General features: G+C 47.4%; 1 protein-coding gene across 2 annotated transcripts in view; it reads left to right on the forward strand.

The window, feature by feature from the left end:
* The window catches only part of LOC118394084 (semaphorin-4C-like), a 58,171-nt gene that overhangs the window by 21,718 nt on the left and 21,025 nt on the right, over window positions 1–15,428 (forward strand). The window contains exon 2 of one of the 2 annotated variants that reach the window (XM_052461738.1): window positions 9,356–9,559. The exons of the other annotated variant lie outside the window; for it this stretch is intronic. Coding sequence (XP_052317698.1) covers window positions 9,457–9,559 — 103 coding nt within the window. The 5' untranslated portion in view covers window positions 9,356–9,456. The remainder of the gene's footprint in view (window positions 1–9,355; window positions 9,560–15,428) is intronic. 2 annotated transcript variants of the gene reach the window in all.

The following is a 15,428-nucleotide window of genomic DNA, read 5'->3' on the forward strand; positions in this document are numbered from 1 at the left end:
GTACACTTCAACTATGACAGACAAAATGAGGGGGAAAAATCCTGAAAATCACATTGTAGGATTTTTAATGAATTTATTTGCAAATTATGGTGGAAAATAAGTATTTGGTCAATAACAAAAGTTTATCTCAATACTTTGTTATATACCCTTTGTTGGCAATGACAGAGGTCATTTTTTTGCCCCACTGTATGTATATATATATATTTCTTAGTGTAAAGAAAGAAAGAAAGAGCTGAAGTCAGCTTGTCTTGACCTTTTCCCAGGGCCCTGGCTGTGAAAGAGAGGGCTCTGCTCAGGGCTCTGTACAAGCTGACCTGGGACTAGCAGTCAGGAGGAGGGAAGGATACGAAGGGAGGGAAGGATATGAAGGGAGGGAGGATGAGTAGGGGACTAAAGGACAATTAGCCCCCTATAGAAGCTAGGTAGGCGGTCTCTCTCCTATTGAGCCAAAGAACAGAGCAGAGCACATCAACAGTTTTATCTAGTCTCCACTCCCTCCACTCTCTCCATTAAATGAGGCGATGTTCAAATGCCTCCTGGCGTGGAGACAGTCATTTATATTAGGTAGGACATGTGTATTCTGTTTTGGTGCGGCCCTGAAATGCAAAATGGGAAAACAACTTTTAATGAACTGAAAAGACTGGGTGGAAAGAATTGTGTTGCTTTGAGTGGAATTTGGTTTAAAGATGTTTTTATGTCTCTGCTAAAAAAAAATGGACTAGTTTGCTCCCGAGTCCTACGAGTCAGATGTGGGTGCGTACATATCCTGTATTGGTTTGTCTCATAATGAGGGGTTAGTGATTGTGAGGGTTGCTAACACGTGACAAATCCAGACAGTATTGTGTGCGTGTGTATGTGTAGCTTTGTCTCACACGCGGCTGTACTGGCTGGTGTTAATGATGCCTGCAGCAAAGTCGATCGAGCGGCAAAATCACACATGAACACACACACACACACACACACAGAGCGCATAAACGACAGGTCAGGGAGCTATCCCAGCAGCCCCTGGGCAGGGCAGGGTGCAAAGTGAACATTGAGCCTCCGCAGGTTTCTCCACGCTTGTGCGTGCTCATCACCAACAACATGTGTCAGGAAAGGGCTGAGAGCACAAGGTCAGAGAGAGAGGGTGAGGGGAGAGAGAGAGAGGGTGAGGGGAGAGAGAGAGAGGGTGAGGGAGTGGGGAGAGAGAGAGGAGAGGGTGAGGGGAGAGAGAGTGAGAGGGTGAGGAGAGAGAGCGAGAGAAAGAGAGAGAGAGTTCAACTTGTACTGTACATATACCCCAGAGGCAGAAAGCATACAGATGTAGGATCTTAATTGGACCATTCTTTCTGAGAATTTTCCAGAATGTATTATATGTCAATGTGTTATAATCCACATACTAATTCACATTTGCTGTTGCTGCAGGATTATTTTTGTGCTGTAGCAGCCTGGCTAAAAAGAAGATCCTACATCTGTAGGTGGAGAGAAACAGAGACAGACGGAGTCCTACAGAGAAACAGTGTGTGTGCGTGGGAGAAGCCAAATACCGCCATACACATAGTGTATGGCGGATAGAAAGATGTCCTGACACAGACTCAGATAGGGTCAAAACGTTTAGCGCATTTACCAGAGTGCAACCTTGTTTTGTTCTCTGTGGGAGACGGAAAGAGCCCGTGTGTGAAAGCCAGGCAGAGGCATAAGGATAATGTGTGTGAAAGACAGGCAGAGGCATACGGATAATGTGTGTGAAAGACAGGCAGAGGCATAAGGATAATGTGTGTGAAAGACAGGCAGAGGCATAAGGATACTGTGTGTGAAAGACAGGCAGAGGCATAAGGATAATGTGTGTGAAAGACAGGCAGAGGGATAATGTGTGTGAAAGACAGGCAGAGGGATAATGTGTGTGAAAGACAGGCAGAGGGATAATGTGTGTGAAAGACAGGCAGAGGGATAATGTGTGTGAAAGACAGGCAGAGGGATAATGTGTGTGAAAGACAGGCAGAGGGATAATGTGTGTGAAAGACAGGCAGATGGATACTGTGTGTGAAAGACAGGCAGAGGATAATGTGTGTGAAAGATATGCAGAGGGATAATGTGTGTGAAAGACAGGCAGAGGCATAAGGATAATGTGTGTGAAAGACAGGCAGAGGGATAATGTGTGTGAAAGACAGGCAGAGGCATAAGGATAATGTGTGTGAAAGACAGGCAGAGGCATAAGGATACTGTGTGTGAAAGACAGACAGAGGCATAAGGATAATGTGTGTGAAAGACAGGCAGAGGGATAATGTGTGTGAAAGACAAGCAAAGGGATAATGTGTGTGAAAGACAGGCAGAGGGATAATGTGTGTGAAAGACAGGCAGAGGCAGAAGGATAATGTGTGTGAAAGACAGGCAGAGGGATAATGTGTGTGAAAGACAGGCAGAGGGATAATGTGTGTGAAAGACAGGCAGAGGGATAATGTGTGTGAAAGACAGGCAGAGGGATAATGTGTGTGAAAGATATGCAGAGGGATAATGTGTGTGAAAGACAGGCAGAGGGATAATGTGTGTGAAAGACAGGCAGAGGCATAAGGATAATGTGTGTGAAAGACAGGCAGAGGGATAATGTGCGTGAAAGACAGACATAGGCATAAGGATAATGTGTGTGAAAGACAGGCAGAGGGATAATGTGTGTGAAAGACAAGCAGAGGGATAATGTGTGTGAAAGACAGGCAGAGGGATAATGTGTGAAATACAAGCAGAGGGATACTGTGTGTGAAAGACAGACAGAGGCATAAGGATAATGTGTGTGAAAGACAGGCAGAGGGATAATGTGTGTGAAAGACAAGCAGAGGGATAATGTGTGTGAAAGACAGGCAGAGGGATAATGTGTGTGAAAGAGGCAGAGGCAGAGAGATAATGTGTGTGTGAAAGACAGGCAGAGGCGTAATGTGTGTGTGAAAGACAGGCAGAGGCAGAGGGATAATGTGTGTGAAAGACAGCCAGAGGTAGAGGGATAATGTGTGTGAAAGACAGGCAGAGGCAGCCAGAGAAATGGTGCATGAGTTAGACAGACAAAGACAGAGATTGTGTGTGTGTTTGTGTATCAGAGAGCGAGTGACTCCGAGCCAGATGGATTTCCAGTAGTCTGGTTGACTCCTGTGTGATTGAAATGAGTTGAGCTCTGCTGTGCTGTGGTGTGGTGTGGTCACAGGGCAGTTTGATCAATTTCAGCTCTAACTACAGCCAGCCGCTGGCCTGATGGAACTGATAAGGCCTTGATGAAGGCAGTATTATCATGGTTGAGTACTGAGGCATGGAGGGGCTGGAGGCCTGAGTAATGGTGGTTCTCTCAGGGGACTGTCGGCTGCAGTAAAGGACCCCCCCCACACCACCATCCCTAGGGGAGGGAGATGATGGGGGGGAGAGGATTCAAAGGATGAGTGCCTGGGGACACTGATCTGAAATACAGTGGCTTTCTATCTGTAGGGAGGTACTTTATGTCTGGCTGGAGACAGGATTGTGCTTTCATATATGGTTTTCTCAGATTGTTGACTGATCGGTAGGGTTGGGTTCCTTTGAAGTCAGTCAATTCTAAAAGTGAATTAAGATTTATTTAATGAATAAAAACATCTGCATTGATAATAATAGGGGGAAATTATGGGCGATGTTCAGGTAATAGATTGCATTTCAATTCATCCCCTGAACTGACTGTCTGAATAAGAAATAGTCTTCTCCCCAGCCCTGATCAGTTAACTATATACTATACATGATGTAGTAGTGTACAGGTACTATAGAGAGATAGACTGAGACCGCTTGTTGGCAGGCCAGTGGATTGGCAGGAAGTGTGTGTGTATCTGTCTCTGGTAGGGATGGATGCTGTAGAGCTCCCTCACTGCCTCCCATGAGACAGACACACACACACGCACGCACGCACGCTGCAGCTGATCAAACCCTCTTTGATTATCACTCTTTCATCTAGGCCTGCTCTTACACAAACACTACACAATCTGCCAGTATGTCACGCACACACACATCCGCATCCACACACACGCACCCAGTATTTTGGGCTCTCTGGTAGATCTAGCTCTTGAACACCCACCCTCACTATGTCTTGAACACTCACGCACAAGTACACTCAGCCGTCAGCTGCTGCTTTGTGCAGGACAAACAGTGTCAGAACTGGGTCAAGGAGGCCTGTCCATATGTCAGCCTAGCAGGACAAACAGTGTCGGAACTGGGTCAAGGAGGCCTGTCCATATAGCAGCCTAGCAGGACAAACAGTGTCAGAACTGGGTCAAGGAGGCCTGTCCATATGGCAGCCTAGCAGGACAAACCAGTGTCAGAACTGGGTCAAGGAGGCCTGTCCATATGTCAGCCTAGCAGGTCAAACCAGTGTCAGAACTGGGTCAAGGAGGCCTGTCCATATAGCAGCCTAGCAGGACAAACAGTGTCAGAACTGGGTCAAGGAGGCCTGTCCATATGTCAGCCTAGCAGGTCAAACCAGTGTCAGAACTGGGTCAAGGAGGCCTGTCCATATGTCAGCCTAGCAGGTCAAACCAGTGTCAGAACTGGGTCAAGGAGGCCTGTCCATATGTCAGCCTAGCAGGACAAACAGTGTCAGAACTGGGTCAAGGAGGCCTGTCCATATAGCAGCCTAGCAGGTCAAACCAGTGTCAGAACTGGGTCAAGGAGGCCTGTCCATATGTCAGCCTAGCAGGTCAAACCAGTGTCAGAACTGGGTCAAGGAGGCCTGTCCATATGTCAGCCTAGCAGGTCAAACCAGTGTCAGAACTGGGTCAAGGAGGCCTGTCCATATGTCAGCCTAGCAGGTCAAACCAGTGTCAGAACTGGGTCAAGGAGGCCTGTCCATATAGCAGCCTAGCAGGTCAAACCAGTGTCAGAACTGGGTCAAGGAGGCCTGTCCATATGTCAGCCTAGCAGGACAAACAGTGTCAGAACTGGGTCAAGGAGGCCTGTCCATATAGCAGCCTAGCAGGTCAAACCAGTGTCAGAACTGGGTCAAGGAGGCCTGTCCATATGTCAGCCTAGCAGGTCAAACCAGTGTCAGAACTGGGTCAAGGAGGCCTGTCCATATGTCAGCCTAGCAGGACAAACAGTGTCAGAACTGGGTCAAGGAGGCCTGTCCATATAGCAGCCTAGCAGGTCAAACCAGTGTCAGAACTGGGTCAAGGAGGCCTGTCCATATGTCAGCCTAGCAGGTCAAACCAGTGTCAGAACTGGGTCAAGGAGGCCTGTCCATATGGCAGCCTAGCAGGTCAAACCAGTGTCAGAACTGGGTCAAGGAGGCCTGTCCATATGTCAGCCTAGCAGGTCAAACCAGTGTCAGAACTGGGTCAAGGAGGCCTGTCCATATGTCAGCCTAGCAGGTCAAACCAGTGTCAGAACTGGGTCAAGGAGGCCTGTCCATATGTCAGCCTAGCAGGTCAAACCAGTGTCAGAACTGGGTCAAGGAGGCCTGTCCATATGGCAGCCTAGCAGGTCAAACCAGTGTCAGAACTGGGTCAAGGAGGCCTGTCCATATGTCAGCCTAGCAGGTCAAACCAGTGTCAGAACTGGGTCAAGGAGGCCTGTCCATATGTCAGCCTAGCAGGTCAAACCAGTGTCAGAACTGGGTCAAGGAGGCCTGTCCATATGTCAGCCTAGCAGGACAAACAGTGTCAGAACTGGGTCAAGGAGGCCTGTCCATATAGCAGCCTAGCAGGTCAAACCAGTGTCAGAACTGGGTCAAGGAGGCCTGTCCATATGTCAGCCTAGCAGGTCAAACCAGTGCCAGAACTGGGTCAAGGAGGCCTGTCCATATGTCAGCCTAGCAGGTCAAACCAGTGTCAGAACTGGGTCAAGGAGGCCTGTCCATATGTCAGCCTAGCAGGTCAAACCAGTGTCAGAACTGGGTCAAGGAGGCCTGTCCATATAGCAGCCTAGCAGGTCAAACCAGTGTCAGAACTGGGTCAAGGAGGCCTGTCCATATGTCAGCCTAGCAGGACAAACCAGTGTCAGAACTGGGTCAAGGAGGCCTGTCCATATAGCAGCCTAGCAGGTCAAACCAGTGTCAGAACTGGGTCAAGGAGGCCTGTCCATATGTCAGCCTAGCAGGTCAAACCAGTGTCAGAACTGGGTCAAGGAGGCCTGTCCATATGTCAGCCTAGCAGGTCAAACCAGTGTCAGAACTGGGTCAAGGAGGCCTGTCCATATGGCAGCCTAGCAGGTCAAACCAGTGTCAGAACTGGGTCAAGGAGGCCTGTCCATATGGCAGCCTAGCAGGTCAAACCACTGTCAGAACTGGGTCAAGGAGGCCTGTCCATATGGCAGCCTAGCAGGTCAAACCAGTGTCAGAACTGGGTCAAGGAGGCCTGTCCATATGGCAGCCTAGCAGGTCCGAATGGAGCAGTTGTATTGTCCCATACACCGGATAGATGCAGTAAAATGAGTTGTTTTACAGGGTCAGCCATAGTAGTGCAGCGCCCCTGCAGCAAATTAGGGTTAAGAGCTTTAAGAGCTTATCCCTCTGGAGAGTGTGTGTGTGTGTGTTCTCACAATAATAGTAAATCAACAAAAAATCTCAGTTTGCCAGTCCTCACTTGCACAATGCTATTTTAGACTTAGGGGATAGGGTTAGAGTTAGGGTTAGGGTTAAGATTAGGTTTAGGGTTAGGGGATAGGGTTAGAGTTAGGGTTAGGGTTAAGATTAGGTTTAGGGTTAGGGGATAGGGTTAGAGTTAGGGTTAGGGTTAAGATTAGGGGTAAGGGTTAGATTTAGGCTTAGGGGCTAGGTTTAGGCTTAGGAGTAAGGGTTAGGATTAGGTTTAGGGTTAAGATTAGGGTTAACGTTAATGGTAAGGGTTAGATTTAGGGTTAGGGGTTAGGTTTAGGCTTAGGAGTAAGGGTTAGGATTAGGTTTAGGGTTAAGATTAGGGTTAACGGTAAGGGTTAGATTTAGGGGTTAGGGAAAATAGGATTTTGAATGGTCCTCACAAGTATAGTAAGACATAGCTGTGTGTGTGTGTGTGTGTGTGTGTGTGTGTGTGTGTGTGTGTGTGTGTGTGTGTGTGTGTGTGTGTGTGTGTGTGTGTGTGTGTGTGTGTTAGTAGATTGTAGTTGTGCTCAGTTAGATACACCACTGCTTCCACCAGACAGTCTTTTCACTTACTTTTAAAGTGAGTGGAAATGTTCCATAAAAAATGTCTCCAGCTATTTTGTACATAGCATAGAGGGTGTGAGTGAGGGGGTTTGATCCTGCCCTCTCAGCGCTGAGGTGAAATAGGTTATGTTCAAATACAGCTGCTGCAATAAAGGGGGGGTTGAGAAGGGCAGGGAGGGAAGGAGCGAGAAGAAGGAAGGAAGAGCCTTGTATAAATCTATTTGTTTTGGGGTAGGAGGGAGGAGAGGTAGTTGTGGTGTGGTTCTTTGTACATACTGTATGTCCAGCTTGTGTTAATGGCCTCCTCCACTCTAGTGTAGTGGTACGACACTGTCAGTGAACTCTCTCTGCCTGGACACCTGTGACCTCTGGAAAGGTCATGGGTTCAAAGGTCACAAGGGCTCGTTATCAGTTGATGAGAAGGGAGGAAAGAGGAAGCGATGGACAGGAAGCGAGGGAAGGAAACAGGAGGGCATGAGGAGGGCAGAGGTTGAACAGAGAGATGGACAACACTCGAGAACGGATATTCCGCTTAACTCACTTCCTATCCTCGGCCCCCCACTTTCCTGATCCTAACCTGCTTTCCCGACATCCATCCTCATCGGAAGAAACATCCGTGTGTTTTCTCCCCTGGGGGACTTAGCTGGATCCAAACACACAAACGAAGCAGCATAATCGGAACACGTGCTTTATTTCTCTCTCAACGTCAGGCTAATTAGCTTGTGTTTGTGGGGAACACTGACTGATATTATTAGTCTGCCACGTCGTTTCTAATTTGTTGAACGTCATTAGCGGCCCAGTGAAAACAAGTCCCTTCCACCAATCATTATAAGGTGATTCAATACAGCCGGGAGGGATACTTGATTGGCTGTCTGCCTGCCTAACTGCCTGTTAGACCTGCTGAATCCACCCCCCACACCCACCACACACACACACACACACACACACACAGCCCCCCGCCTCCTCCCCCACCCCCACCCCACACACACACACACACACACACACACACACACACAAGCCCCCCGCCTCCTCCTCCTCTCTTCACCTCACCTTCCCCTGCTACAGTATGTATACACAGGCTAGTCCTCTTAATCCTACCTCCAGGACGCTGACTCACTCCATTTCTTAACTGTAGGCAGAAAGAGAAGAAGAAGATAGAACGCCGTTATTGAGGACTGGAGGATTCTCAGCAGCTTGGAAGATAACGTGAAGCCTGTCGCTACTGGTTTCAGACCCTCCATGTTTCTAAACACACCTTTCTGTCCATGTCCCTCCTTCTCTCTCTCTATCTCTCCTCCACCCCCCCTCTCTCCACTCAAGGCGATAGCCAAAGCCCTCCTCATTGATCCAATAAAACCTGGAGTCAGAGCTGTGAGCTGTGAGCCATCAGATATTCTTATCCCGGCCTTCCATTTAAGCCTACTCATTTAGAGCACATTTCGATGATCTTGGACTTTTTCAGTCAGTGCGGCTGCTCTTACTTTCCAAAAAGAGAAATCAATAGGAGTCAGATTGGGTTCAGAACGTGCAGGACAGGCTCCGCATCTCAATTCACACCCCCGTCTCCTAAATGCCAAACAGGACAGAAAGTCTGCCTGTTGAAACGGACATTTCAAATTCACATGACATTGAGCAATAAAAATGCAACAGCTCAGACGGATATTTTTCATTTAATCTCCGAGAGTAAACACAATTTGACATTTAATGCATGTTTAGAAGTCAACAGCTTTCTTCTCAAATAGGTAAACAGCATCAAAGTGTTGATTTGGCTTCCCGATAGACGCCAGCAGGTGTGGAATGATGATTCCACAGGAGGGAAGGCAGAATGTTTTTGATAGTCTATTCCTGTAGCATTTATTTGTGTATTTCGAAGCTGTGTTTGCGGTGATGTTTGTATCATTTACCTCCATTAGTTGAACAGGCTACCGGTAGCTTCACCTGTCAAAGACAAAACAAGTCTGACGTTTGACATATTCATTTAGGAGAATTATCATAAACCAGATTGTGTGTTGAATTGTCCTTGCTTCGACATTCATTTCCAGAGTCTGGTTGATGTGCTGCCAACACACATTAACTTTGATAGCGCTGCATTTCAATTGAATAGCTTGTCGTTGGATTGGCTTGACAGAGCTCTGATAAGTTGTTTGCGGATGTTGCACGGCTGTTACGCTAACGAGGTATCGTGGTAGTCGGTTCTGACGCTTTAACTGATTCTGCTTTATCCTTCTCTGTCAGGCTGCCAGAGGCTGGGCCCACGCTGTCTATCTCCCCTGTCACTCATCCGTCTACCAGCGAATCAACGGCCTTGCTGAGACTGGGCAGGTCCCATCGGAGCCATGGGTGAGGCTAAGGTCCTGCTGTTGGTTCTTCTGATTGGTTGGGAGAAGTCGTTATGTCTCAACTGGAACCCAGTCCCACGCAAGACGGTCAGATACCGCGGTGAGTAGATACCGGCCGTACCATGTCTGCGCCTGAAATGGCACCTTGTTGACCAGGGCCAATCAGGACGAGGGGTGCTATTTCAGATGTAGCCTATATTAACTGTTCCCAGTCACTCTGTTTCCTGTTCTTCTGTTCTTCTGTTGACCAGGGCCAATCAGGACGAGGGGTGTTATTTCAGATGTAGCCTATATTAACTGTTCCCAGTCACTCTGTTTCCTGTTCTTCTGTTCTTCTGTTGTCCAGCGGTCAGTGAAAAACCAGTATATCATTTCAATAGAGGAAGCAACGTACTTCTGCCTCTGTGTCACACATAGTATACCACATAACCACCTCACACCTTTATTCTGTCCTTACTTTCCCTCCACGTCCTTCTCTTCCTTCTCCTTTTTATCCCACACCTCGCTCCTTTCTTTGCTCTCAGCCCCGCTAAGAACCAAACAGCCTGTACTATTTTCACAAAGAGATCACGTTTCGGCTACACTTAGCAAGACTGCGATTACGTAAAAGCAGCCCCTCTTCTGTCTCCTTTTCTGATTCCCATCTTCCCCACGCTCCGTTTCCTGTCCCCGACTCGCACTCAACCGCCATTGTTGGTGGTGAGGGGTGTGGCTGGGGGATACAATGGGAAAAAAACTATGGACAAGCAGTCAATAGCAGCTTGAGGGACACGGCTAACGGTGACACACAACTCCTGCTCACTCAACTCTAGTCAATCCACAGGCTCATCCCAGACCAATAAACAGACTCGGTAAACATTCAGCAGGCAATGCAAACAGCCATGCAGCTCGCTCACACAATCACTATCTCAACGAGACAGAGAGACAGAGACAGAGAGACAGAGACAGAGAGACAGAGACAGTTAAAGAGAAGAGAGTTAAAGACAAAATGGAGTTGAAGAAAGAGGGACAGAGCAGAGAGAGAGAAAGAGAGAGCAGAAGGAGAGGAGCAGGGAGCAGACTGCCTTAAAAGGACAGGAAATAGTTTCACAGTAGCGAGAGGAGCAACGGAGTGGGGAAGAGACGGAAAAGACAAATACACACGCAGCGCGGAACGTCGACGAAGTGTTTTATGCCGCGTGGAGCTGTCTCTCTGCACACGCAGATCACATAAACAGGAACTCTGTGTGTGGTGTGTTGTTTTACCATCCTAAAAACAAACATTTTTATTTGAGGGTGAAGGTTAAGTTTAGGGTTAGGGGTTATGGAAAATAGGATTTTGAATGGGAATCAAGTGTTTGGTCCCCACAAGGATAATAAAACAAATGTGTTTTTGTATGCAGTTTGGTGTTAGCAAACGTGAGTCAATTAAAAAGACAGAGAGAGAGAGAGAGACAGAGAGAGAGAGAGAGAGAGAGAGAGACAGAGAGAGACAGAGAGAGACAGAGAGAGAGAGAGAGAGAGAGAGAGAGAGAGAGAGAGAGAGAGAGAGAGAGAGAGAGAGAGAGAGAGAGAGAGAGAGAGAGAGAGAGAGAGAGAGAGAGAGAGAGAGAGAGAGAGAGAGAGAGAGAGAGAGAGAGAGAGAGAGAGAGAGAGAGAGAGAGAGAGAGAGGGGCTCGGAGTGTGTGTATGAATTATGCTTAGCCTGGCTGTCTGAGGGATTTAGTACTCCCGGGCAGTTTGGGGGTGGGGGGGGGTCAGAGCAGAGATAATGTTTACTCCCTCTCTCTGCCCACCCAGGCCCCGCCTCTATAATTATGTGTGGCTTAAAGTCATTTAGGTTATGAAGGGGGAAAAACACAAACACTTTTAACTGCTTCTTCTCTCTCTACTTCTACTTCTCTCACTCTCTCCTTCTCCATCTTTCCATCATCTTTCCATCTCTCTTCTTCTCTGTCATTCGCTCTCTCTTTCCACTCTCCTCTCTTTCTCATTTCTCACACACCCTCGTTGCGCCCTGATTTGGGCACGCCTGATTGGAGTATCCATTGGCAAGTTATTTTCACTTGGCAGACACAGTCGGGAGCAGTCGGGAGCAGATAAAATGCAGTTTGGGGGGTGGTTGTCTCCCCTCACCCCGGCACACCCCTCTCCCCTTTCCCAGCCCAACCCCAATGACAGAGCCCTGTAAACCATCTCCACACAAAGCACAGCAGCTGTGGTCAGAGAGAGAAAGAGGGACGGGGGACGGGCAGTTTGTTTGAAATGCCAGCAGGATGCTTTGATGCAGAGAATGAGACTAGAACTTAAAAGGAAAAACCAAAGCAAATGAGTGGTGCAGATTGAACGAGAGAGATAGAATGAGAATGTGAAGTGAGATCCACCCAGAACAGAGATGGGGGATGGACTTTTTCATTTTCTATCTCTCTCTCCATCTCTCTCTCTCTCTCTCCCCCTCTCTGCCCACCAATTACAGTAATGAGTGGTTGGGAGTGATTGAGGGATAGATGGACAAAGTTGTGGTGGGTGTGTTTGTGTGATTGGGGGAGGACAGACAGAGAGAGATAAATCATCCATCCATCCACACACTATCTGACATGTGTCACTCACCCCCCGCTTCCATCCCTCCATCCTCCATCTTCCACTATGTCTCTGATTGAATGGGATTAATAGCATGGCACAGATGTGACCTAGAGTGGAGTAGAGGGGCTTTAAGTCATATTGTTCAGTAAACAGCTGGGGGTCTGTCACAGAACGGCTATGATTTTCATAAATGCATCCCCGCTCCATTCTCTCTCTCTAGCCAGGTTGGAGTAGGGCAGTCTTAACTGTGACACCCTTCTTCAGAAAGGGCATTTGTGGAATAAATCAGCAACTCCTCCACTTGTCCTGTTGTTGTGTTAATCCACTTTTAACATTTCCTTTCCATGTTTGTCCTCCCACTCCTCCTCCCCCGTCTCTCCCAGTTCCCTTCATTCCTCTCTCACCACTCCCTTTGCTAATCTACAGCAATTACACAGTGCTTCCCATCTCTCTCTCTCTCTCTGCTCTCATTCTGTCTCATGCCTTGACATTCAATACAATCCACTCTGAAGTTTCCCTAGTCTCCTGATACAACAACTGGCTTTGTGTGTGTGTGTGTGTGTGTGTGTGTGTGTGTGTGTGTGTGTGTGTGTGTGTGTGTCCGTGATGCTAATGTTTGTGTGTACCTTTATCCCCATGTGGGTACCTTACTTGAGGGATTGAGTGTGTGTGTCTTTTTGTAGTGGGCGGTGGGCTACACAGTGTATATGTCTCCTTGTTTCTTAGTCTGTGTTGCTGCTTCAAAGGTCCTAAAATAGCCCTTTAATTATAGTGCAGTGTGTGAGCTCCTCCATGGTTAGCAGCGTAACGCAGACCGTGGCAGTATTTATAGTTAAGCACTCAGCGAAAAGAAGGAGCGTTAGCTTGCTGGAGAAGAGAGGGGAGGCGCAGTGTACACGGAGGCACATCAGAGGAGATCTAAACTAGCCTTGAATCAGTCTTGACTGAGCCCTACTCTCTGCTCCCTGGACCGTCTCGCCTGGCCAGCCGCTCTGGCCTCCCTCCCTCCTTCCACTAGACTGACCCTGAGCTCTCCCAAAACGGCGCACACACCGAAACACACACACAGCTAGAGTGGAGCATCAAAGAGATGGGAGTATAGAACTCCTTCAGTGTAGTGGCTAGTTTAACATCACAGAGATGGAAGTATAGAACTCCTTCAGTGTAGTGGCTAGTTTAACATCACAGAGATGGAAGTATAGAACTCCTTCAGTGTAGTGGCTAGTTTAACATCACAGAGATGGAAGTATAGAACTCCTTCAGTGTAGTGGCTAGTTTAACATCACAGAGATGGAAGTATAGAACTCCTTCAGTGTAGTGGCTAGTTTAACATCACAGAGATGGGAGTATAGAACTCCTTCAGTGTAGTGGCTAGTTTAACATCACAGAGATGGAAGTATAGAACTCCTTCAGTGTAGTGGCTAGTTTAACATCACAGAGATGGAAGTATAGAACTCCTTCAGTGTAGTGGCTAGTTTAACATCACAGAGATGGAAGTATAGAACTCCTTCAGTGTAGTGGCTAGTTTAACATCACAGAGATGGGAGTATAGAACTCCTTCAGTGTAGTGGCTAGTTTAACATCACAGAGATGGAAGTATAGAACTCCTTCAGTGTAGTGGCTAGTTTAACATCACAGAGATGGGAGTATAGAACTCCTTCAGTGTAGTGGCTAGTTTAACATCACAGAGATGGGAGTATAGAACTCCTTCAGTGTAGTGGCTAGTTTAACATCACAGAGATGGAAGTATAGAACTCCTTCAGTGTAGTGGCTAGTTTAACATCACAGAGATGGGAGTATAAAACTCCTTCAGTGTAGTGGCTAGTTTAACATCACAGAGATGGAAGTATAGAACTCCTTCAGTGTAGTGGCTAGTTTAACATCACAGAGATGGAAGTATAGAACTCCTTCAGTGTAGTGGCTAGTTTAACATCACAGAGATGGGAGTATAGAACTCCTTCAGTGTAGTGGCTAGTTTAACATCACAGAGATGGAAGTATAGAACTCCTTCAGTGTAGTGGCTAGTTTAACATCACAGAGATGGAAGTATAGAACTCCTTCAGTGTAGTGGCTAGTTTAACATCACAGAGATGGAAGTATAGAACTCCTTCAGTGTAGTGGCTAGTTTAACATCACAGAGATGGAAGTATAGAACTCCTTCAGTGTAGTGGCTAGTTTAACATCACAGAGATGGAAGTATAGAACTCCTTCAGTGTAGTGGCTAGTTTAACATCACAGAGATGGGAGTATAGAACTCCTTCAGTGTAGTGGCTAGTTTAACATCACAGAGATGGAAGTATAGAACTCCTTCAGTGTAGTGGCTAGTTTAACATCACAGAGATGGGAGTATAGAACTCCTTCAGTGTAGTGGCTAGTTTAACATCACAGGGCGACAGCTCTTGTTACCATAGAACCCATCAAACTGACCTTGGCACATCTCAAGAGTTCAGCTGTGGAGAGACACAGACCTCTGCTGCCTCACCAACAACCAACATTTTATGGGCTTGCAGTTTTCCCTTTGGTCTGTGTGTGTGTGTGTGTGTGTGTGTGTGTGTGTGTGTGTGTGTGTGTGTGTGTGTGTGTGTGTGTGTGTGTGTGTGTGTGTGTGTGTGTGTGTGTGTGTGTGTGTGTGTGTGTGTGTGTGTGTGTTGGAGTCATTAGATCTTCTCTTTGCTCTCATTTCTGTGGCATGTTCCTCTTTCCCCTTTCATTATATTTTCCCTCACTAGTAAAGTCTGTCCTCTTATGTTGTTACTTTAATGTCTGGTGTCTGTTCATAACAACTGCTAGATCAGACAAAGACCCCTCCGTCCACTGTATTAACACCAAAAGATTTTTGAGTGGATTTTTCCTTTAAGGCCCCCTACCACGCAGACAGGCCTCAGGGCTGCCCCTGTGTGGTGACAGGTGGGAAGTGCAGCCTCCCATAACAACTAGCAATGACACTGCCACTAACAATTGTAAACAACCCCCTTCAAGCTCTGCGAAACTTTCTGTGATTGTGGACAAACATTATTGTCACTATGCAGGTACCCAGGAGGGGTGTTTGCCAGTATGTGTGGCGGGAGGAAGGTTTGTGTGTGTGTATGTGAGCGAGTGTGTTGGAGTGCACAACCGTTTATGTCAGCACACGTGTCTATGTGTGTTTACATGTGTGCAAGTGTGTGTGTTTATGTGCGTGGGTATGTGTGTGCGCGTGCGCGTGTCAACGCCAGACATTTTCTGGCTGTGTAGAACCTAGCAGATGTGCTCTGGGCTCCCTTGAGGATGTCTCGTCTCCTCTTCTCATCTCGTCTCTCCTCATCCAGCACACGGGCCAATACCCTCCAATGTTTACACGCTGCTGCTCTCTAGATAATAACTCTAGTTCCACGTGTATTACCTTCTCCCACTGCCTGTCCTCTCGA

The sequence above is a fragment of the Oncorhynchus keta genome, chromosome 14, assembly GCF_023373465.1.
Source record: "Oncorhynchus keta strain PuntledgeMale-10-30-2019 chromosome 14, Oket_V2, whole genome shotgun sequence".
Classification (NCBI taxonomy): domain Eukaryota; kingdom Metazoa; phylum Chordata; class Actinopteri; order Salmoniformes; family Salmonidae; genus Oncorhynchus; species Oncorhynchus keta.